This window comes from Diabrotica virgifera, chromosome 1 (assembly GCF_917563875.1).
Source record: "Diabrotica virgifera virgifera chromosome 1, PGI_DIABVI_V3a".
NCBI classification, from domain to species: Eukaryota; Metazoa; Arthropoda; class Insecta; order Coleoptera; family Chrysomelidae; genus Diabrotica; species Diabrotica virgifera.
The window spans coordinates 253923765-253948188 of NC_065443.1; the positions used below are offsets into that span (position 1 = coordinate 253923765).

A 24424-nucleotide genomic window follows, 5' to 3' on the forward strand; every position below is an offset into this window, starting at 1 on the left:
AAAAAAGGTGTTTAAATCATATAACAATGGTCAAATAAGAGTTATTCTTCTTCTTCTCAAAGTGCCTCTCCGTTCCGGATGTTGGCGATCATCATGGCTATCTTGACTTTGTTTACTGCAGCGCAGAACAGTTGAGTGGTAGTCGTGTTATACAAGTTTCGTAAATTTTGAAGCCAGGAAAGGCGTCTTCTTCCCGGTCCTCTTTTACCATTTACCTTCCCTTGGAGAATCAGTTGGAGAAGGCCGTAACGTTCTTGATTTCTCATTACATGTCCTAGATATTCTATTTTTGTTTGTTTTGATGGTTATGAGAATTTCACACTCTTTTCCCATTCTACGCAGAACTTCCACGTTAGTAATTCGGTCAACCCAGGATATACGTAAGATGCGCCTATAACACCACATTTCGAAAACTTCGAGCCGATTCATAGATGCAGCAGTTAGTGTCCACGCTTACATTCCATAGAGCAGAACTGTGAATATGTAGCATTTCAACAGACGGTGTTTTGTTTTTAATGATATGTCCCGACTGTTGAAAATGGGTTTCATTCTAACGTATGCTGCTTTCGCTTTTATTATTCGCTGTTTAATTTCTGATGAGTGGTCCCATTGGCTATTTAAATTCGTGCCCAGATATGTATATTGCTCAACTCTTTCGATATTTTGTTGGCTGATTGTAAGTTGAGCGTTTAGTATTAGTTTTTTACTAATAATTGTCATAAATTTGGTCTTCTTTATATTAAGAGCTAGTCCGTATCTGTTGCTGACTTCTGTCACTCCTGTTATACGATTTGTTAATATCTGTAAATCATTCAGATTATCGGCAAAAACTATGGTGTCATCTGCATATCTAATGTTATTCAACCATTCACCGTTTATTAATACTCCTTTCGCATAACCGTCTAAAGTCTAAATCTAAAGCTACCTTAAATACCCATTCAATTGAATAGTAGTGGAGATAAAATACAGCCCTGTCGTACTCCTCGTTCTATTGCAATTTTATCAGTTAACTGGTCTTCTATTTTGATTTTGGCTGTTTGATTTTATTAAATGTTTCTGATAATTCTCAGATCTTTGTTGTTATTAAGCCGAGAAATCATAGGTTTGAAGAACGGTATACTCATCATTTAAGAAATAGTGGAGGATTTTCGTTCAACGTATGGGGATGGATACGTGCTGAAGGCCCGGGCGTTTGTTTTCAAATAGAAAAAAATTAATAGGATTATATTACAAATATATTCTTGAGAACATAATGTTGCCATCAGTGATCCAGAGATTCCATAAAAACCACTTTATCTTCCAACATAACAAATAAAATAAATGACAGTCTTCCTCAGCTGAGCTGTTAATGTGGGCTCAAAATGGTTTGACTCAGCCATGTTGTCTTTTTAATTTAAAAAAGAATTTAGATGTGATTTATTCATTTTAAGGGGTTGTTATACCCGATATCTGTGGCTTTTGCCCAGTATCCATGTTTTTTATTGTGTCGTTTAGCAATTGCTCTTCTATGAAGGTTTTATAACAGGACGAAGCTCTGATGATGGCACGTTATGTGTTGAAAGTACTTAGCTGATAATAAAAATTTTTTACACACTATCAAAAGTTTTTTGAGAACATACACCTGTGTGCCGTTTTGACCTATTTAGAAGTGTGTACAAGTCTTGCAGTCTTTTCCAATCCAAAACATAACAAATGTCCAATTCTTACTAGTAGAATTGTTCGAGAATGGTTGGAATAAACTAATTTTAATGTTCTTCCGGGGCCTTCCCGGAGTTCAGACCTTAACCTCATCGAAAATGTCTGGACAGAGTTTACAATGAAATTAAATGAAAGAAACAGACCACGCAACAGAATTTAACTATGGAATGCAATTAAGCAAGCTTGGGACGAGCTTGTTGAATCTAAGAATAAGGGTGCAAATTATTCAATGGCCGCAGCTGTATAACTATAAAAGATCAAATAGTACATATTTTACTCACAGATATACACTTTTGTTCATATTGCTCCATCTTTTTAACTTTGTTTACATTACTTGGAGCGTCTAAAATGTCGTGGACACCTTTGGCCCACATGATCTGCGATACAGTAAGAATGATTTGGTTTGCATGACACAGTGCCCATTCAGTCCTCAAGTGAGTTTGGTAATGGACCAACGACGCTTTCATTAACCTCTTCAGCGAAAGTACCATGGACTCCTCAACTTTGCCTAGCCAGTCTTCTACGTTTCCACGAGCCTGGAAATGCAAAACAAATTTTAGAAATTCCAGTCGTTTCTAGAGAATTCCTTACCTTTAGTCCTTTTCCAAGTGCCACTCTTTCACCTTCGGGGCTGATCATGGCTATAATATCAGTTGTCAGGACTACCTCGACTGGTGCCTCATCCTTTGCCTTTGGATCAACTTCTTCTGGTTCATCTGGAACTTTAACACCGAATTCTAACCTTGCGATAGCATCAAAGCATTTTCTTAGATGAGGCTGAACAGCATGAGGGTTTCTAGTTTGAGCGAGGATGTCCAAAAGCTCATCGTTGGATAAGAAATAGAATCTGGGAAAGGCTACTCGCTTGGTTTCTAAGTAGGACTCTAAACACCGCATGATCTGTTCTAAAAGAGCGTTGTTCCTTAGGAAGGCTTCCAAAGTATTTGGATAAAGAGCAGATTCCATAGCAAGAGGCATTTTTGCCGTACGCCTCATTATTTCTTTCCACGATTTGTCGACTACGGTAAACAATTTGGCTTCGTTCGGCAGCTGGCGTTGGATGTCTGGTGCAGAGAAAATTACTTCAAGGTATAGCCACTGCTGCTGGCATGATGTCCATTCATCCTAGAAGCAAACGTATGGAGTCACAGGCCCCTCAGAGATTATTAAAATATATGAAAATAAAAAGGTTACTTTAGTTTCAGTTAACTAGTTTTGTAATAAAGATAAGAGGTTTCAAGAGATTGAAGAGCATTATATTAATAAAAATGTAAGAAACTTCTATCAGGAGGCGAAAAGGGGCAGTGACGAATGTGCAAGAACACATAATTACTACAAGACTAAGGAAACGCACCTTATAAGAGATAAGCAGGGGAAGCTAGGTAGATGACAGGAGCATTTTAGAGAGCTGCTTAATGAAGAATCGGATAGAAGTGATAAGGGGTAAGTGAAAATGCTAGATGAAGTTAACGACCCGTCGGAAACAATGGAGACTCCAACCGTGAACGAAATAAAGGAAATCATAGTATAAAAAACAATAAAAGTGCAGGCAGCAATGGTATTACTGCAGAATTAATCAAGCATGGGGGAGAAGCACTTATAACACGGGAATGTATCCTGCTGACGAAATGTGGAAGCGAGAGGAAATGCCTGAAGTATGGAGAGATGCAATAGTATGTCCCATTCATTAGAAGGCAGACAGAGCAGTGTGCGAATACTACAGGGGTATCACTCTCCTAGATATAACATATGAGTTACTCGATAGAGTCATAAGGAAACAGACTGGAAAGGCACTTAAACGAGCAGTTGGGTGAATACCAGGGAGGATTCTAAAAGGGCAGATCCAGCATAGATAAAATATTAGTGTTGAAATTGGTTTAAAGCAGTACCTACGAGTAACAGTTAAAGCTAAACCTCCTCTTAATATATTTCAAACAAGCTTACGATTCTGTGATAAGAAGGTGTCTCTACCAGGCCCTAAGAGTACTTGGAATTCAGGAAAAGATGATCAGACTAGTAAAAATGACCTTAATCTCGACCGACAATAGAGTAAGGATAGCCTAACAGGAAAATTTGAAGTTAAAAGGGAATTAGGGCAGGGAGATCCGCTGTCCACAGTACTCTTCAATTTATTGTTGGAAGCAATATTGAGAGTGGAGAGAGAGAGAGAGAGAGAGAGAGAGAGAGAGAGAGAGAGAGAGAGAGAGAGAGAGGTATGATCTACGGAAGCAAAACATGGGTTAAAAATAAACACCAAGAAAAAATGCTAAACATCTGGGAGCGGAGTGTCCTAAGGAATATATTTGGGGGAGTAAAAGATGGTGAAAACGTTTGGAGGAGACGAACAAATCCGGAGATCAGAAAGCTGTACCGGAAACCAGAAATTAGCCAGATCTTCAGAACAAAAAGACTTTTTTGCTTAGGTCATCTTGCGAGAATGGCTGACTGAAAAGGCTGATGGACAAAAGACTCGCTGAGAGGACGAAAGAAGAGAAGAGGACGACCACGGAAAAAGTGGCTGGAAGCGTGTAATGGTACGATATAACTAGACCCAAACCCAGACATCCAAAGTGAAAGTCATCCTGCAACACCAAATTGTTCTATATGGTCCACATAGTGTTCAGAAAGAAGTCACACCATTTTGAGCGTCGGGTTTGGGGGGAGGGGGGGGAGAGGGAGGGGGGAGAAATTGGTAAATTCGTAGCTTTATCATGAACAACCTTCTATACAAAAATATTCTACATTAAATTTGAAATAAAAAAGGCCGTATGCATAATCCTTCTAAAATGGACGGTTCCAAAGTTACAGAGATAGTATATTATAATTGGTCCAAATAAAGGCCTAACCCAGACATCCAAAGTAAAAGTTTTCCTACAACACAAATTTGTCCACATATTGTTCAGTAAAAAGTTACACCAATTTGAGCGTCCGGTTTGGGGGGAGTTGGGGGATAAGTCGGTAAATTAGTAGTTATTTTACGTTTTTCGTCAATATTTCTAAAACTATGCTTTAGCGTAAATTATGTTCTATGCACAAATTGTCTACATGAAATTTAAAACAAAAAAGGTACAATACATAATTGTTATAAAATCAACGGTTCCAGAGTTACGGGGGGTGAAAAGTGGAGGTTTAGGATACTTTTTATGATTTTTAGGCAGTTTATATTATTATTACTGATGAAAGAATTTTTTTTTTGTAAATAAAATCTGCCATTTCAGTGGCCGATGGTATGTTAGTGATAAGACCTTGAAGAAAGGTCAACCTCACGACCTAAAATCATCATCAATTGTCCAATTAATATAAAAAGTATCGAAAACGTCCACTTTTCACCCTCCGTAACTCTGGAACCGTTGATCTTATAACAATTATGTATAGAAACTTTTTTGTTTTAAATTGCATGTATAACATTTTTGTATAGAACATTGGTTACACTAAAGCATAGTTTTAGAACTATTGACGAAAAACGTAAAAAAAAACTACTAATTTACCGATTTCTCCCCCATCTCCCCCCAAACCGGACGCTCAAAATGATGTAACTTTTTACTACACAATATGTGGACCATATAGAACAATTTGGTGTTGGAGGAAAACTTTTACTTTGGATGTCTGGGTTAGGCGTTTTTTTGGACCAATTACTGTACACTACCTCCGTAACTTTGGAACCGTTCATTTTAGAAAGATTATGCATATGCATAGGGCCTTTTTTATTTCAAATTTAATGTAGAACATTTTTGTATAGAAGGTTGTTCATGCTAAACCGCATAGTTTTAGAAATATTGATGAAAAACATAAAAAACTACGAATTTACCGATTTCTTCCCCCTCTCCCCACCAAACCCGACGCTCAAAATGGTGTGACTTTTTTCTGAACATTATGTGGACCATATAGAACAATTTGGTGTTGGAGGAAAACTTTCACTTTGGATGTCTGGGTTATGCCATTTTTTAGATCAATTTTATCATACTATAAGGAAGACCTGGAAACAATCGGGATAACAAATTGGAGAACTGTGGCTATGGACAGAAGAAAATGGAGGAAACAATAGAAAAATTCAAAGCCATGGGCCTTTAATGCCTCTTGAGCTGAATAATAAATAAATAAATAATTTTTGTATTATGGCAAATATATTGAATAGTGTTCCAACGATATATTTCTTACCAGAGTCCTCGAAAAAAGGTCTAAGTTTTTGGTCCATTCGTCTACGCGTGGTTTAATTGGTCCCACATGCCTTGAACTAGCAATAGTGGTCATGTTGATATTGCTTTCGTCAAGAACAGCTTGTACATCTTCAAGGGATCCTAGAATAAATAAGTCTTTGGCATCTTTGTGAGATATAATGGGCAATTCGAGAGTTTTCCATGCTTCTTCCACCTAACCAAAATAAAAAATGCTCCATTTTAATTATATTTAAAGTTATATCATATTTTACCTTCTTGAGCAAGGCTTCTAGGCCTGCTTCGCTACTGGCTTGTCCAGATATCTCCATCAGCTCTGCAGGGTTATTGAACACGCCTAGAGTTTCCAACAATTCCAAAGTCATGGTTTCATCTGGCTTGAATTTATGATTTAATAGGTTCTCCACTAATATCCAATGGCGGTTCTTCAACGCGGGGTTTCTCAAGTAACATACAACTGGAAGCTGAAATAAATACATGCTGCTGGATTGTTATTTTTTTAAACATATAGAAAAATTTTGAAAAACCAGTTGAATGAAACACCAATAAAACAGTTTAGGAGATAATAAATGCCGAAGGTAAATCGTTAACATGGAAGAGAAAGAATAGGACAAGTCATTTATATAAGTAAATTCTCTTCTATTCAGAAGTATTCTTACTTTAAATATTGAATGGGTTGCATATGTGAGTCCATATTAAATATAGTAATGAAACACAGACTTACTCACAATCATTTAATTATACTTTGACGACCGGTTTCGATCTCTACAATATACAGATCATCTTCAGGTCGGCGTTACAAGTAGTTAAATGCTACAATAAGAGAAAACTTGTGTTAGACCAGTGTCTGATTGAAGAGATGTTAATAGAAAGCCAAATTTAAAAATTTTTTATAAAATTTAAATTTAAAAAAAAAAAAAAAAAAAAAAAAAAAAAAAAAAAAAAAAAAAAAAAAAATTGTTCGCATTCACAAGGTATTTTATAAATACAATTCTTTGTTCTTTATTGTTTTTTTTTTTTTTTTTTTTTTTTTTTGAAATAAAGGTTTGCAACTGTTGACATTTCAGAATATTGGTATATACAAAGTCAAACCTATGAGTAAAAATGCTCATAGGCATGTATGTGCAAATGGGTGCATACAGTTTGAATTTGTTGAGATTAAAATTTTTAACCATTAAAAAACAAAATAAACATAAACTGACTTAAATATGCTTCCAAATTCAAAGTAGTAATAATAAAAGAGATAGTAATATTGTTCTAACCTACTTACATGCCGTTACAAGGATTGCGTTGCAACTTAGTTGTTGTCATATTAGTACGTCCAAATTATGCTAATTGGTTTGTTGGGATAGTGATAGGGTAAACAGACATGTTACGTAGGTTAAAACACAGTAAGATTTCAAATTTGGAATTGATCCTGAAGGAAGATGCGTATGTGAAACGGGTGATGTTTTGTTCGAATGGAGAAAGACAATGCTCCAGGAGTTGCGTATTAATTGTAGCAAAGTATGAAATGTTATTCTAGGATCTTGTACAAATGTGATGGTCTAAGCTCGTAGATGTTATACGATGCGGGCAGAGGTCAAAGTATAGGACATGACAAATAGGAAATTGTTGTCATAAATTAATACAATTTAAGATATGTTGTTCTCAGTAAATTAACTGAGGGATGTCATAAGTATAATAATATCATAATATTATGAAGTAGTAAGTGCCATACACTATGAAACTATGAAGTGTATAGAAATAAAGGGAAACTAGTTAGTTAAATGAAAAAATTATTATCAAAACATCGGTTAAGAAACGGTTAAGAAATCTTACTTTATCCTTCATAAGTTCTACTTCGTCCCGAAATTTTGGCACAATCAGATTAACTGGTAACCCTTTTTCTAGTTGAGCTATATATTTTAAATTTTTGGCTATGAACATGTTCATTTCATCCACGTCTAGGGTATCGAAGGGAATGTGATACCATTCGTCGACTGTTTTCGCCCAAGAGTCCACACTATCCCATAAAAGTATGCGCAGCTTTACGTCATTCATAACTTCATCAAGGACGTCGAATCTTGTCACTTCAAGCTAAAAAGTTTTTAATTACATATATCATAATGCATGTTTACAAAAGCGTTTTTTTTAAACTTAACTAGTTTTGATGACAAATAAGCCACTAAGCCATTAAAAAATTATTTTATTAACGTTTCGACGCCCAAATCGGGTGTCGTTTTCAAAATATAAAAATATTAATGAATTAAACAAAAATGTTGTTGCTTAGTTAAAAAGTTCTTCTAATAATTTATTTAATCTGACTCATTTATATCGGCAATTCAGACATATATTATACATTTTAAAGTAGAAGACTTAAAAATGATATTGCCAATATTTATGAGTTGCGTTCCTGGGACGACTTTATTGAAAGATAGTTCATTCGATTACATGAAATCAACCCCAACTCAAGAAAATCCGTCACAAATAAATCATAACATGTGATCTGTCTTTAAAAAGACAACCACATGCAATGGTGACAGTAAAATTCTAGCGTTAGAGATTCCATAGTAAATCACGAGGGAAAACCAGGAAAAACTCCGTGATACTATCCCGACATCGTAAGTATTAGGTCTTACTTTAGTTTACTCTCAAAACTAATACCAAATTCTGACCTTAATATGTACAATATGTTATTTTAAATTATAAATAATATTAATAATACATAGATATATAAGCAATATTAAAATATAAAATATGTACTAACTCGATATCTTATTGACTTACTAATCCTGGTATTTTCTTTCTATTGACTTCCTCTTTTAGTATGGGTAACCACATCCTTCTGCATTCTACCGAGGAATTTGCGACACAATTGGTTTCATTTAGCATAATTAAAGCCGCTTCTTTGATTTTTCTCTTTTTACTATCTGTTTCTTTCAGAACTATACTTGAATCTCTCCACTGAACTTTATGTTCATTATCCCATGCGTTTTGACATATTTGAGATCTATCAAATTCTCTATTTTTAATATAAGACTGATGTTCACTTATTCTAACGTTTAATGGTCTTGATGTTTCACCTAAATAAAATTGTTCGCATTCACAAGGTATTTTATAAATACAATTCTTTGTTCTTTATTGTTCACTGTTAGGTTTAGTTTTAGATAGAATATATCTCAACGTGTTTGTTGTTTTGAATGTTGTTGAAATGTTGAATTTATTTCCTATTGTTTTAAGTTTTTCGGATAGTCCTTTTATATATGGTATTGATATTTTCCTCGTATTATTTCTTGTGCATGCTATAGGATCCCGTTCTAAGTTGTTCTGTTCCATTCGATCCAGTCTTGACAATTTCTTATTTATAAACGATAAAGGATAATCATTTTTTAATAAAACAGATGTTAACAATTGTTTTTCTTCTAAGAATGAATTTTCGTTAGAACGAGTAATTTTGGCTCTATCATATAAGGATTTAATAATTCCCTTTTTAATGTTGATGTGATTTGATTTGTAGTTGAAATATCTGTTGGTATGTGTTGGTTTTCTATACACTTGAGTCTCATATCCAGTATCCTTCTTTGAGACTAAACCATCGAGGAAAGGTAGGGTGTTATTATATTTTCATGTTAATATATAAATAGAGATTCCACTCTAGGGCAGTATTTGCAATACTGGAGCTATTTTTTCGAAGTGTGTGACCGTTACAACCCTCTTTCTGGATTGTCTTTCATTTTTTCCTTCTTATATTCGGTCAGGTGTAGCAAATCTTCGTTTCCGATGATGTTAGGTCAGAAAATATGAACAGTTCTTCGTAGACATTTGTGAACAAAAATAATATGCAGTTTGTCTTTAAGAGGAAAGGAACATTTTGACGCCTGTGAAAATTTTCAATGTATTTTAAATGTAATCATTTTTTTCGAATCCTGAGAAAACTAATAAGTATTTTTGAAAAATTTAAACGCAGAATGAAAGATTACTTTATTACCGAGAGCCGAAAGTCTCTTAGAATGAATAAAAAGTTTCTTTTAAATGAGATATTTGAAGTTAAAAATCACACTACATTTTCTCTTAGTTTTTCACCCCTGTGACTTACTAAAATAAACATTATAGAAGTTCTCAGGGACTTTCGGCCATCGGTAAGAACGTAATCTTTCATTCTGCGTTTCATTAGTTTTCTCAGGATGCGAAAAAAATTAATCCCCATTTAAATACCATTGCAGCCGAAAATACGTACCCATCCCCTTAAGGGTTTTTGTACTTTCCAAGTTTTACATTTTTAATTTTATTGTCACCATTGCATGTGGTTGCCTTTTTAAAGACAGATCACATGTTATGATTTATTTGTGACGGATATTCTTGAGTTGGGGTTGATTTCATGTAATCGAATGATCTATCTTTCAATAAAGTCGTCCCAGGAACGCAACTCATAAATATTGGCAATATCATTTTAAGTCATGTCACTTTAAAATATATAATATACGTTTGAATTGCCAATATAAATGAGTCAGATTAAATAAATTATTAGAAGAATTTTTTTACTAAGCAACAACATTTTTGTTTAATTCATTAATATTTTTGTATTTTGACAACGACACTCGGTTAAGGCGTCGAAACGTTAATAAAATCATTTTTTAGTAAAATTGTGGCTTATTTCCCATCAAAACTAGTTAATTGCAAAAATGCCACAAGAAAATAGCTTCAGATCAATATTGGAAAATTTAGTAAATGAATGATTTTCTTTGTGTAGTTTATATTAGGTTCCTGGGCATGCCCAGGAAGCAACTAAGAGAAACTATGAATAAAATGTACATTAGAGAGAAATGGGTGAATATAACACAAATACTGTATAAAGAAACACAGTTGCAAATAAAAGTAGCCAATGAGATAACAAAATCAATCATTGCAACAAAAGGCCTCAAACAGAGATGTGGTCTATCAGCTGCAATTTTTAACATATAGGTACAATACCTAGATCAGGTTTTAAAAAGATAGAACAAAAATGTGAAACAATGGGTATACCAGTACAAGGGAATATATTAAATTCACTGATTTTCGGCGATGACCAAGTTATTTTTGCACAAAGACAGGGAGGACATGGAATATATGAAGGGTCACGGAAAAAACCAGCTAAGTCACAGATTAACAATTTTGAGGTATAGGATGTTTTAACTTTTAGTCCGTTGTATCTTTGTCACTAGTTTGAGTCTTAGATTTCTAACAAAAAATCTATAAAAAAGGTATATTTTTCACATTCTGCGAATAGTTTAAATTTTCTATAATAATTCCAGCCCTGGGAATCCATCATTGTATTTTAAAGGGTAGTGACTTAGCCGCTTTTTCCCCTGTTCAATAAAAAAATGCTTTGTAGTAATTTTTTAATTCTCCGGATTTAAGAAAATAAAATAACATTCTGTTTATGTGGCGTTGTTATAACAGACCATCTGATTGATACCGAAATAAGGAAGCCGTCGCGTCGCGTCTCAATGTTTTGGACTTAGCTTGTTGTTTTCCTGTACCGCGTGGACTTTTTTCTCGTGACTTGTCTTATTATTGCCTTGTTTAAAGGTTTCAGAAGATGCAAACTGGAATTTACTACAAGATGGCGTAAAAAATACAATTTCTACAAAAGTGGACTTAGCCATTTTTTCCCGTGTACCCTTCATAAGCTAAGGAAATTAAAGGATGAGTATGAACTCTAGGGACTCAAGATAAATATGTATAAGATTGAATACTTATGTATTGGATCCGAGGTTGCAGATTTTTACTTAAGTTTAGAAGAGATTATTAAGGGTTGTACGACTTTTAAGTATTTAGGGTAAAGGATAAGCCGAGATGGCACTTGTATATGAAAGATATAGAAATAAAAATAGCACGGGTAAAACGAGTCACGAAAGCACTCCATGGTGTGATATGGAACAACACTCTAACCAAAGAAAACAAAAAAAGGATCTTTCAGTGCAACAATACGAAATAAAATAAGAATAGTTGAATAGGACTTCATGAAAAGATGTCTACAAATCACTAAAGAGCATATAATAAGAACAGAGGAAATATGGTACAGAATAAAAGTAGAATGTTCAATTACAAAAAAGTTGTAAAACGGCCCTGCAATGGTAAGAGCATGTACAAAGAATACCATAGCACAGGTGGCTGAGAAGAATGTTGGACTGGGACCTGCCGGGAAGAAGACGGAGAGAAAGACCTGCTGTGAGATGGAAAACTCACATAGAAAATGCTGTGATAGATAGAGACTTCAGAGAAGGTGACTGGGAGAATAGAGTGCTGAAGAGGATAAAAACGGCCAACTCATAATGGGAAAAAGCCGAAGAAGAAGAAGAAGAAGAAGAAAGTTATATTAGGTTAGGTTAAATTATGCGTTAGAAAAAAAAGTTACTACAGAAGGCTCCTCATACATCCCCCTCATAAATAGATATACCAAGAGAAATGGGGATATCACTGGGAGGCACGGAATTAGAAACGATAAAAAAATTTAACTACTTAAGGAGTATTTTGAACAACAAAGGAGGGACGTCGGAGAACGTAAAACGGAGAATAGAAATAGCTCAAAACGCATTCAATATCCTAAGGAAAATGTGGTCTTCACGTCAGATGACAACTAAAACCAATATAAGATTATTCAACAGCAACGTGGAGACTGCACTACTATACGGAGCAAAAACTTGGAAAGTGTCAAGAAAATGTATCGGACAGATAGAGTTGTTCGTAAATACATGCCTAAGGAAGATTTATGGACAAGAACTAACCAGGAACCTATATCTAAGACAATATGCAAACGGAAACAAACCGTATAGGTATTATGTTTGGTAGGAAATTGGTTCAACGAAAAAGAAAATAAATTAAAAAAAACGAAAGAAAACAATATAATTCCTTACTCTGAATTGTTTTTGGTATTCTTTAAATTCTGCTGCACGTTTTTGGCAGTCCACCAACTTATCGAACAGTTCTGTTAAGAACTCCATTACTTGAGCGAAATTAGAATTGATATCATATAACCAGGGTTGCTAAAAAATATTTAATCAATTCTGTTTATATTTACACCCCAGAAAACAAAGACGAAAAAGCACTTAAAAAATTTAAAAATTAGTTGCCGCTATTTTTTAACGCAATACTTATCTGGGGGAAGTCAACAGAAAAGGCGTACCACCTCCAGGCGGCGGAACGCACTGCTAATTTTTGTTTACAAAGCCTAAATTCTCTATTTATTTTTTTTTCGTTTCTTAACCAGTGCCGGAACGGCGTTCTCGCACCATGACACCACTGATGACGCAGTAAGAATTTCGATACTCACGAGATGGCACGCCTTTTATATTGACTGCGCCCAGATATTCCAGTTGAAACATAGCGAGCAATAATTTTTATATTTTTAAATGCTTCGTTTCCTGGGGTATTACAAATGTTTTTTAACCATACCATGCATTCATCTTTGATTGTGCCCACTTGCGAAATCAAAGCACTAATATCCTTGTTTAAGGCATCGCTGAAGAGCTTGATCAGCCTTGTCGTGTCTTCCATCTTCTTGTCCACTAGATTCCTCAGATTTCCCAAGGTTACGCTCAATCCGAGGTACGTATTGACCTCTTCGTTATCGACGTTGATGTTAAATTCGTCGATGATGTCGTAGAGTTCCTTACAATAGTCGTAAATATTTTCCATTTCGTCGGCTCTGACATTCGACTGTTCTATGTATTCCAAATATTTGACATAGTCAGCTGTTGCGGTCGGTTCTTTGAAAAGAAACGCTTCTATTTCGGCTGATTCTTCAATCAAAGCATCGACTTTAGTCTTGCCAACCCTGAATATGAATATAATTTAGAAAGGAGTAAAGTAAAAGCAATGCCTCACGAACCTTTTTTATGAAGTATGAATCATTTATCAATAATTATTGACTTATCAACAATGTGTGAATGAATTTTAGAAATATAAGGCAGATATCGAGCACTGTTATTCATTAAATCTTACGCAAGTATGGTTTCGCTTGCAGTGCACCATCAGGGGCATTTCGGTAGGAAAGAAGATAATATCCCAGAATGTCGTGGACATTTGTTTAAAATTAACGATCTTCTTCTTCTTCAAGTGCCGTCTCCTAATCGGAGGTTGGATATCATCATCACTATCTTTACTCTATCCACCGCTGCTCTAAAGAGTTCTACAGAACTGCATCTAAACCAGTCCCTTAAATCCTTTAACCATAACACTCTCCTTCTTCCTATACTCCTTCCGCCTCTTATCTTTCCCTGTATTATTAGTCTTAGCATTTCATATCGCGGTCCACTCATTACGTGTCCCAGATATTGTAACTTTCTTATTTTTATTGTGTTTATTATTTCGCATTCTTTACCCATTTCTCTCAGTACTTCCGTGTTCGTTTTCCTCTGTGTCCATGCTATTCTAAGCATCCTTCTGTAACACCACATTTCAAATGACTGTAGCTTATTTATGTGTTCTTGCTTTAATGTCCAGCTTTCAAGTCCATATTGTAGTATCGAGAACACGTAGCATCTCAAAGCTCTTACTCTCAGTTCTAAGCTAAGGTCTTTGTTGCAGATAACTGTTTTCATTTTTACAAACGCATTTGTTGCTATTTCTATCCTGGTTCTTATTTCTGTTGTTTGATGATTTTTCTCTGAAATCCACGTTCCTAGGTATTTGTACTTATCAACCCTTTCTATCGGTACATTTCCCAAATGTATGCTTGTTTGTATGTTTGTTTTCTTAGTTATTATCATGTATTTGGTCTTTTTTTATATTCATTTTTAGTCCATAATATCCTTCACAGAAATTGTTTGTTTTGTTTATCAGTAGTTGGAGTTGTTCAGCAGAGCTTGCCATAATCACGGTGTCATCTGCATACCTTGTGTTGTTAATAGATCTTCCGTTAATTATTATTCCTTCACTTTGAGACAGCAATGCTTCTTCAAAAATGGCTTCACTATATGCATTAAAGAGTAATGGAGACATAATACATCCCTGCCGAACTCCTCTCCTGATTTCAATTTCTGGACTGGGTTCGTTATCTATTACAATTTGTGCTCTTTGATTCCAGTAAAGGTTTGTTATTATTCGTAAGTCCCTTTTGTCTATGTTTTTTGTCTTTAGAATTTGGACTATTTTTTCATGTCTTACTTTGTCAAAAGCTTTCTCAAAATCAACGTAACAAACATGCACATCCACATTCATGTCCATGCATCTTTGAGCTAACACATTAAAAGCAAATAACGCCTCTTTGGTTCCTAGTCCGTTTCTGAACCCAAACTGACTATCATCTATTCCTTCTTCTAGTTTTTTATTTATACGATCATGTATTATTTTCAAGAATAATTTGAGAATGTGACTTATTAATGATATTGTTCTGTATTCACTGCAATCTTTAGCGTTTGTATTTTTAGGGATAGCACAAAAGGTTGAGAGTAACCATTGTTTTGGTATGTTTCCTGTTTTGTACACTGTGTTAAACAAGTCTACGATAATGTCTAAGGTTTCATCATTTATGCATTTTAAGCTTTCTACTGGGATTTGGTCTGGACTTACTGCTTTACCATTTTTGCTGTTTTTTAATGCCGATTTAATTTCTTCTTTTAATATCTTCAAAGCCGTATCATCTTCTACTTCGACTTCCATCTGCTCTGTTCTATTGTCTGTGAACAATTCATTTATGTATTCTGTCCATCTCTTTAATTTTTCGTTAGTACTCAACACAAGTTTCCCATCTGTATCTTTTAGTATTCCCGGTTTTCTTTTTCTGTTGTTCTGCGTTAATTCCTTAATTTTTTTTATATCGGTTAAAATTATTATGTCTTTTCTGGTGTTCTTCTATTTCTGCGCATTGTTCTTTTAACCATTGTTCTTCAGCCTGCTTAATTTTGGATTTTATTTGTTTATCCACATATTTTTACATCTGATTATCTTTGTTTTTATGCTGACGTCTTTCTTCCATTAAATCTAAGATTTCCTCCGTCATCCATTGTTTCTTTTTGTATCTGGCTGGTGTAAGAATTTCTTTTTGACATTTATCTATTTCTGTCTTTATTAATAACCGTTTTGTCTCTGTTTCAGTATTTTGCTGGATTTGTTCTTTAACATTCATTAAACGGTTATTAATTTCATCTGTCAGGCGTTGTTTTATGAGTGGGTTTCTTATTTTACTTGTATTGATTTTTTACATCTGTTGTTCTGCGTTTTATTATTTTCACTTTGAGCCTAATTTTGGTCACTACTGGGTTGTGCTCTGATCCTATGTCGGCACCTGGATAGGTATTTGAAGATATAATCGCGTTCTTGTATCTTTGTCTAATCAATACATAATCTATTTGGTTTCTTACAATTTTTCCTTCTTGATCTGCTGGTGACTTCCAGGTATATAGTCTTCTCTTTGGCATTTTAAACAATGTATTAGTTATGACAAAATTATTGTTTTGGCAAAATTCGATAAGCCTCTCACCTCTTTCGTTTCTGTTGCCCAGACCATATCCTCCTGTACATTCTTCTAATTTTTCGTTTCCAACCTTTGCGTTAAAATCTCCCATTATAATTGTAACATCCTGCGATTTAACGGATTTTAAAATATATTTTAAAATATTGTCTAGGTCTTCGTAGAAAGTTTCAATATCGCTCTCTGGTTTGTCCGCAGTCGGAGCGTCAAACTTATATTATGTTTAATTTGGGTTTATTCTGATTTAATTGTAAGAGGATAATTCTGTTGCAGTATGGAATGAAATTTACTACAGCTTTATCAATGTGTTTGTTTAGTATTATCCCGACACCATATCTGTGTGAACCGTCTTGACTTCCTGAATAGTATATTGTTTTATTGTTGATTTTCATCTTTCCTGAATCGGGCCATTGGACATCGCTGATTCCTAAAATGTCTATATTCAGCCTTTCCATTTCTTTAACGGCATTATGTACTTTTCCAGCTTGATGTAGACTTCTAACTTTCTAACATTCCAAGTCGCTACTTTGCAAGGTTTTCGCATGTTGACGACCGGGGAGGCCTTGCAGTCTTGTGAGTTTCCTCCTCTGCCGGATATTGTTTTCCGAGTTTCATGATCAGTAGAGTGTTTGTTTATATTGTTAGTCATGATGATTAACTAGGGATGCTCTATGAGCCTTTAATGCATTGGTTTCCCGTTGCCTTATGCATCTCCACGCCGTTGACCATTGCCTGGTTCGTCCGCCTTTAGAAATGATTTCTCATTTCTAGGACAAGAAGGTGCCCTTCCACTTACCGACTCTTCCACCCGAAGCTGTTGGTCAGTAAGTGGGGGGATTAATTATACCGGCAATCACTCCGACGTCAGCGCCTCGTTTGTTATCTAGCATAATGTACCGCGAGATTTCAGTTTCTCCAGGACTTGTGTTATGGAAGAATTTGGACCAATCACGGGTCGCAGATTTTCGATTTGACACTTGACAGTTCGATCAACTTTTGAAAATACATATGTCCATGTCCATTTACCACAACAAAAACAAATTTGTTTTTAATACTGTGTGTTTACCTCTTTAATTTTGTTATTTTTATCCATTTCTATTTTGTTCTGTAGTATCCTGTCCTTTCATTCATCATTTTAGCCTGTAGGTGAATTGGATTTATAGAAGTATAATATTGGATTTATATTTTTATCAAAATGTAGTGAACTGGAAAAATGAATTCAAATTCAGAAGATGTAAGTGTAATGATATGTAGATAATTAATATTAATGATAATAATTTTAATTCTATGAAGATGTAAAATAAATACACCTTAAATATAAATACAAGTGTTTTAATTTATTACCAAAACAAATTTTAAATAGTAATAGTAAATTTAAATAGTACACTTTTGTTAGATCCAAACCCCCAAAAATAGAAAAGTTACAATCAAAGAAATAAAATGATTGGGGTTTTTTAATTTCCTAATATGTAGGTATGTATTTTACCTCTCATTATAAGACTTTTTCTATATGCTTGGAGTCACACAAAATAATAAGATAAATACTTGTGGATTTTCTATAATTTTTTTATAGAAAAACAGCCAATATCATCTTGTTCTTATGGTATTCCCTACAGTACATCTACTTATACAATACTTTTGCGTATATACCTATGCTTATATAAATAAAATATATAAAACTATAATGTAACCAAAAGTGCATTTATACTTTTAAATACATACCTATACAATTTTATTTTAAGTATAATCATACACATTACCCATTAAACGTACACACAGTTAAAAAATGGACAGGAAAAAACCTACAATGAAATAAACACATAAGTATAGGTATCATTCTAAAATTCTTTACCCAAATCCAAATTATTTATTAAGCTAGATTTATAGTTTAACGGACTGTAGACATAGACACTCTGAAAAAAGATCAACATAGAAGTTTATGTACTCGTTTATACGTTTATACACGTTTATAAAGCTTGCCACTTGCCACGCATGGGGAGCTATACTATAATATATATTATATCATATCGCTCGCTATAACGATTCCTAACTAGGAACCTAATTAGTTTAGGAACTAATGGTTCCATGTGTGCAGGTTCACTCATCATTACTATAGTATCATATTGCTCACTACAGCGATTCCTAACTAGGAACGAATGGTTACATGTGTGCAGGCTCATTCATTTACTATAGTGAGCGATGTGATATATTATTTACGTAGTATAGCTCCCCGTGCGTGACAAGCTGTATAATCAAGAATACACAAACTTCTATGTTGATCTTTTTCCAGTGCGTCTTCCTCTACAATCCTTCAAACTATAAATCCAGCTTAATAAATAATTTGAATTTGGGTAAAGAATTTAGAATGGTAGTAATGTGTTTATTTCATTTTAGGCTTTTTCTGGCTATTTTTTAAATGTGTGTATGTTGAATGGGTGATGTGTGTGATTATATATCGTCGCTGATTTGCAAAAAGAGGCCAAGTAACATTTTTATATTTTTACTAAGTGGAACTTTAGCTCCCTTTTACACAACCAGTTTAAAACAAAATGTTACTTGGCACTAAAAATTATGAGGCTATCTCAACAACAATAAGTAATACACTTGGCCCCTTTTTACAGAATAGGTAGAACCTTCGTACATATTTATACAATACTTTTGCTTATATATGCTTATATAAATAAAATATATAAAACTATAATGTAACCAAAAGTGCGTTTATACTTTTAAATACATACCTATACAATTTTACTTTAAGTAATATATAATCATACACATTACCCATTAAACTGTTGAAATGTGCACACAGTTAAAAAATGGACAGGAAAAAACCTAAAATGAAATAAACACAATATAAGTATCATTCTAAAATTCTTTACCAAAATCCAAATTATTTATTAAGCTGGATTTATAGTTTGACGGACTGTAGACATAGACACTGAAAAAAGATCAACATATAAGTTTGTGTACTCTTGTTTATAAAGCTTGCCACGCATGGGGAGCTATACTATAATATATTATATCATATCGCTCACTATAACGATTCCTAACTAGGAACCTAATTAGTTACGAACTAATGGTCCCATGCGTGCAGATTCACTCATCATTACTATAGTATCATATTGCTCACTACAGCGATTCCTAACTAGGAACAAATGGTTACGTGCGTGCAGGCTCACTCATTTACTATAGTGAGCGATATATGATATATTATAGTATAGCTCCCCGTGCGTGACAAGCTTTATAATCAAGAGTACACAAACTTCTATGTTGATCTTTTTCCAGTGCGTCTTCCTCTACAGTCCGTCAAACTATAAATCCAGCTTAATAATTAATTTGGATTTGGGTAAAGAATTTAGAATGGTACTTATGTGTTTATTTTATTTTAGGGGCTTTTTCTGGCTATTTTTTAAATGTTTGTACGTTTAATGGGTAATGTGTGTGATTATATATTATTTAAAATAAAATTGTATATGCATTATGTATTTAAAAGTATCAAGGCACTTTTGATTACATTATAGTTTTATATATTTTAATTATATAAGCAAAAGTATTGTATAAGTTATAAGTAGATGTACTATGTACTGTAGTTAATACCATAAGAACAAGATGACATTGGTTGTTTTTGTATAAAGAAATTATAGAACATTCAAAAGTATTTACCTTATTATTTTGTGTGACTCCAGCATAGAAAAAGTCTTATAATGAAAGGTAAAATACATACATACTATATTTTTTATAGAAAATTAAAAAATCCCAATCATTTTATTTCTTTGATTGTAACTTGTCTAATTTTTACTGGTTTGGATCTATAATAACAAAAATACCTCATTTACTATTTAAAATTTGTTTTGGTAATAAATTAAAACACTTGTATTTATATTTAAGGTGTATTTTATTTTACATTTTCATAGTATTAAAATTATTATCATTATTTATCTACATATAATTACACTTACATCTTCTGAATTTGAATTCATTTTTAGAGTGCACTTTGATAAATACAAGTAAGTAAATCCAATTATACTTCTAAATCATCCAATTAACCTACAAAGATCAATAAAAGTACAGAATACTACAGAACAAAATAAAAATGGATAAAAATAACAAAATTAAAGAGGTAAACACACAATATTAAAAACAAATTTGTTTTTAGTTTTATTGTGGTAAATGGATCTATTTTCATTTTCGAAAGTTGACAATCGAACTGTCAAGTGACAAAAAATCGAAAATCTGTGACTCGTGATTGGTCCAAATTCTCCCATAACACAAGTCCTGGAGAAACTGAAATCTCGCTAATGTACCGGATGATCATGATCGAGATCATCTCACGGGCAGGTGAGGTTGACATTCGAATAGAAGAGACTATGTATTGCGCATCACTATCCCTTACATCCATAACAATTTACACACTGTGGACAAAGGATATATTTTCTGACGAAATGCCCCTAATGATGCTCTGAGAGCGAAGGTATACTTGGGCAAGATTTAATAAATAACAGTGCTAAATCTCATCTGTACATATCAATAAATAATTAAAAGCAGTTTATTTCCTGATATGCACGGGTATATTAATTCTTCTCTCAGCTAAATATCCTATTTAGTTAAGCGAAAGTTTTACTTTAATAAAATAATTAAATAATATCAAAAACAAAACTTTATTGGGACCAAGTTTTCTGGTCACACCTTCGTGGTTTCTAAAATTTGCAAACCAACGAATTACTGGAGCAAAGAAGGCTGACGGAGATCTAAGAGCATCTTACTTCTAGTCCAGCGCGGTAAAATTCCAACGAAAAATGGTCCTCCATACTCAGAATAGGAATAACACTAATAGAAATAAATAATTATTTCGTTGTAAAACGAAACCGCCTTATGTTTCCGTCTTTTAGTTTGTTCAGAGAGTATCAAAAGCACCCTAACCGGTTTCAAACCTTATTAGGTTTGTAGACTGTTTATCAGAGAATACATATCAGAGAATACATTTGTTTATCTCTGAACAAAGCAAAATTCGGGATGCCAATATCGATTCACAGCGAAATAACCTGATAGTGTGGGTGTCGATGCGACATCTGCTAAAAACAAGCGAAAGTTTTCATTTAATATACTAATTAAATAATATCAAAAACAACACTTTATTGGGACTAATTTTCTGATAACACCTTCGGGGTTTGAAACCGGTTAGGGTGGTTTCGATGTTCTTTGAACAAAGTAAAATATAAGACAACTCTTGTTTCGTTTTACAACGAAATGATTATTTATATATATATTGTTAAGATATGTAAAATTTGAATTAATATGGTTTCGATCTTAATATTTTAGAAAAGTTAAAACATATAATAAAAATATACCAAAATTCATTTCGAAGAAATGAAAGTCAATTATCTTTGGATGGCCGTAGGTAAACAAAATTTAAATAGGGATTAAGTATTTTCTTTGTACAGTTAGTATGATAAGAAAGTGGTTATGTGTTTGGACAATGAGACCGGGTTTCCCAAATGGACTTTTGCGGCGAGGGAATAATTGTATTTAGAAATTTAAATGAATGTAATCTTTGTTTAGATATTAAGAAAGGAAAAAAAAACCGATTGGCATGTAATTAGTTTTAGGAAATTTCTAATGGTAGGGAAAATTGGTGTTTGTTATCTGAAAGGTAGATGGGGATAAAATTGAGGAACTCGGATTGGTGAAGAAGGAAAAAGGAGGGGCTAGGTATGAAGAATGGGAGTTTAGCGAAATGTTAGAGGGTGGAAGAAGAGTCAGTTGTTAAATGATCGTTAAGTCGACTAGTGGTGATCTCTAAGAGTCTCCTGAAGTAGTAAGGCAGATAAGTGAATAGTTGTGAGTTTGTTGAAATAAGTGTCCTGACGGAAGCTCATCACGTAAAGCATTGTAAGTTATATTGTTCTACTTATATTCCAAGAGTCACCGTTGCATGCCGGAACGAGAAATAGATTCAGTTTATCGAGAGGAGAAAAGGCTAGCATTGTTTTTTGAAAGATACGTGCATCTGTAGGGGGTCATTAATGACAATAGGCTTGCAATAATTTGTTGCGAGATTGCTGACTACATAGGGGGCTGCTAAGAGTAAATTGTAGGCGACCAGAGACAAGAATTTGGACAACTCATCATCCGAGAGACAGTTTTATTTTTTTTGTAGAATTATTCATAACGCAAATTTCAATAAGTAGATACTTTAGATAGTGGTAGGGTTATTTCAATAATCAGAATAGGAGATATTATTTTTAGAGGATATTTTGAGGGTGAATTTATTTCAATAGATGCTTTTGTACCATATATGTGTTTTATTCCGTTAATCTTTGACCTTATTTATCATATGTAAAGCAAAGGAGATATTGAAGCACGAGAATATAAAACCCTGAGATTAGAGCATTAAATAGTGTGATTAAATCATAAGTGCATCATTAAAATTAAATTTAATTAATTAGTTAATTATCTAATCAAGTGCTTTGAGCACACCGATCTTTGAATATCACAATAACTGGAGCCCAGAACGTGGTGGCTTAAAAATATCGCAGCTTTGCATTTGATGGTAGGGAAAGAGATAAGGAATAACTACAGGTGATCCAGAGATAATTTGACAATTTTTCCAGGTGTAAAAATAATTTTGATTTATGGATTGATCGTAGGTATTGGATATTTACTGCCATTGAATTATTTGATTTTTTTTTACCAATCGTACATTTGATATTTATTTTGAAATTTACTGATTGCATATTTGATATTTGTGGCGAAAATTTATTAAATTTGGGGAGAAATATTTGTCGTGTTCTGCAACTTATAGAGTGTTGTAAAATTTCACATTTGGCGGGGACAAAGAAAACAGTAACGAAAAGAAACAACATGTCGACCACAAGGAGGCAAAGCAAAATGCAAGAAAACAGAGAAGAGGAAAAAATTGTTGAAGAAGGATTGGATAATGAAGGAGATACAACGATTATGGAGAGAAAAGAACAGGAATTAACAGGAATAGAGAAACTATTGCAACTGATGCAACTCCAGTCACAACAAATGGATAGAAATCAACAGGAAACAAAAAGGACAATGCAAGAAAATCAACAGGAATCAAAACGAGCCATGGAAGAAACACAAAGAGAAATATCACAGAGAATAGAACAGAAATTGGAAGAGAATGATGGCAAATTGAAAAAGCGTTTGGAAAAATATGAAAATGAAATGAAAGCCTGTTTAGAAAAAGTTAGAGAAGAAACAGAAAGGAAACTGGAGATGCAACGAGAAGAAATAGAAACTAAAATGAAGGATATTAAGAATGTGCAGAAGATGGAATTAGAACAGTTAGAAAGCAAATTTGAAAATGCAATACAAGAAGACAGGCGAGAAATAGAAGAAAAATTTAAGCAAAACGAAAAACAAATTGCGGAACTCAAGAATCAACAGAATTGTGGAGAAAGAAGGGAAATGATTATCCATGGTACAAGCGACGCGAAAATACAATTTGGCGGGGATATTAGAAAAACACACCCAGTACCATTTGTTAAAAATTTGAGAACCAAATTGCAACATATTAGATATTTTGACGACTGCAAAGAAACAATTAGAAACCATCTGAAAGAAGGAGCAGCGTTATGGTATGAAAGTAAAGAAGATGAGTTTGAAAATTGGACAGATTTCGAAAATAAATTTCTCAACTATTTCTGGGGGAAAGTTAAACAGAGGGAAATCAACCAAGAGCTACAGAATGGAAGATATCACGAGAAAATGGGAATATCGGAGGAAAGATATGCTTTGCAGATATATAACAATTCCAAATATCTAGACTACAAATACTCTACCGAACAACTGGTAGAAATGATAAGCAGACATTTCGAAGAAACGCTGGAGGACCACGTGATTTTGAGAAACTATCAAGATATTGATAGTTTGTGCCAATTCCTTCAAGTAAGGGAAGCAAAACGAAGAGAAATGCGAAACAGAAGACAACATGAACAATATAATGGACCGGCAAGAAGGTATCAATCAAATTATGACCAGAGAAACCGACATGCCAAATCAACAAACGAAGATAGGCCGAGAGAATACCAAAATTACAATAGACAACAAAATTATGATAACAGGAATCACGCAAAAAATAGAACAT

General features: G+C 33.8%; 1 protein-coding gene across 1 annotated transcript in view; it reads right to left on the reverse strand.

The window, feature by feature from the left end:
- LOC114334231 (dynein axonemal heavy chain 6) overlaps window positions 1-24424 on the reverse strand; it is a 226424-nt gene that overhangs the window by 166469 nt on the left and 35531 nt on the right. The window contains exons 10-16 of the mRNA XM_050663379.1: window positions 13290-13671; window positions 12752-12880; window positions 7695-7952; window positions 6128-6337; window positions 5857-6069; window positions 2290-2823; window positions 1980-2234 (exon numbers count right to left, since the gene is read on the reverse strand). Of these exons, the coding sequence (XP_050519336.1) occupies window positions 1980-2234; window positions 2290-2823; window positions 5857-6069; window positions 6128-6337; window positions 7695-7952; window positions 12752-12880; window positions 13290-13671 (1981 nt within the window). The remainder of the gene's footprint in view (window positions 1-1979; window positions 2235-2289; window positions 2824-5856; window positions 6070-6127; window positions 6338-7694; window positions 7953-12751; window positions 12881-13289; window positions 13672-24424) is intronic.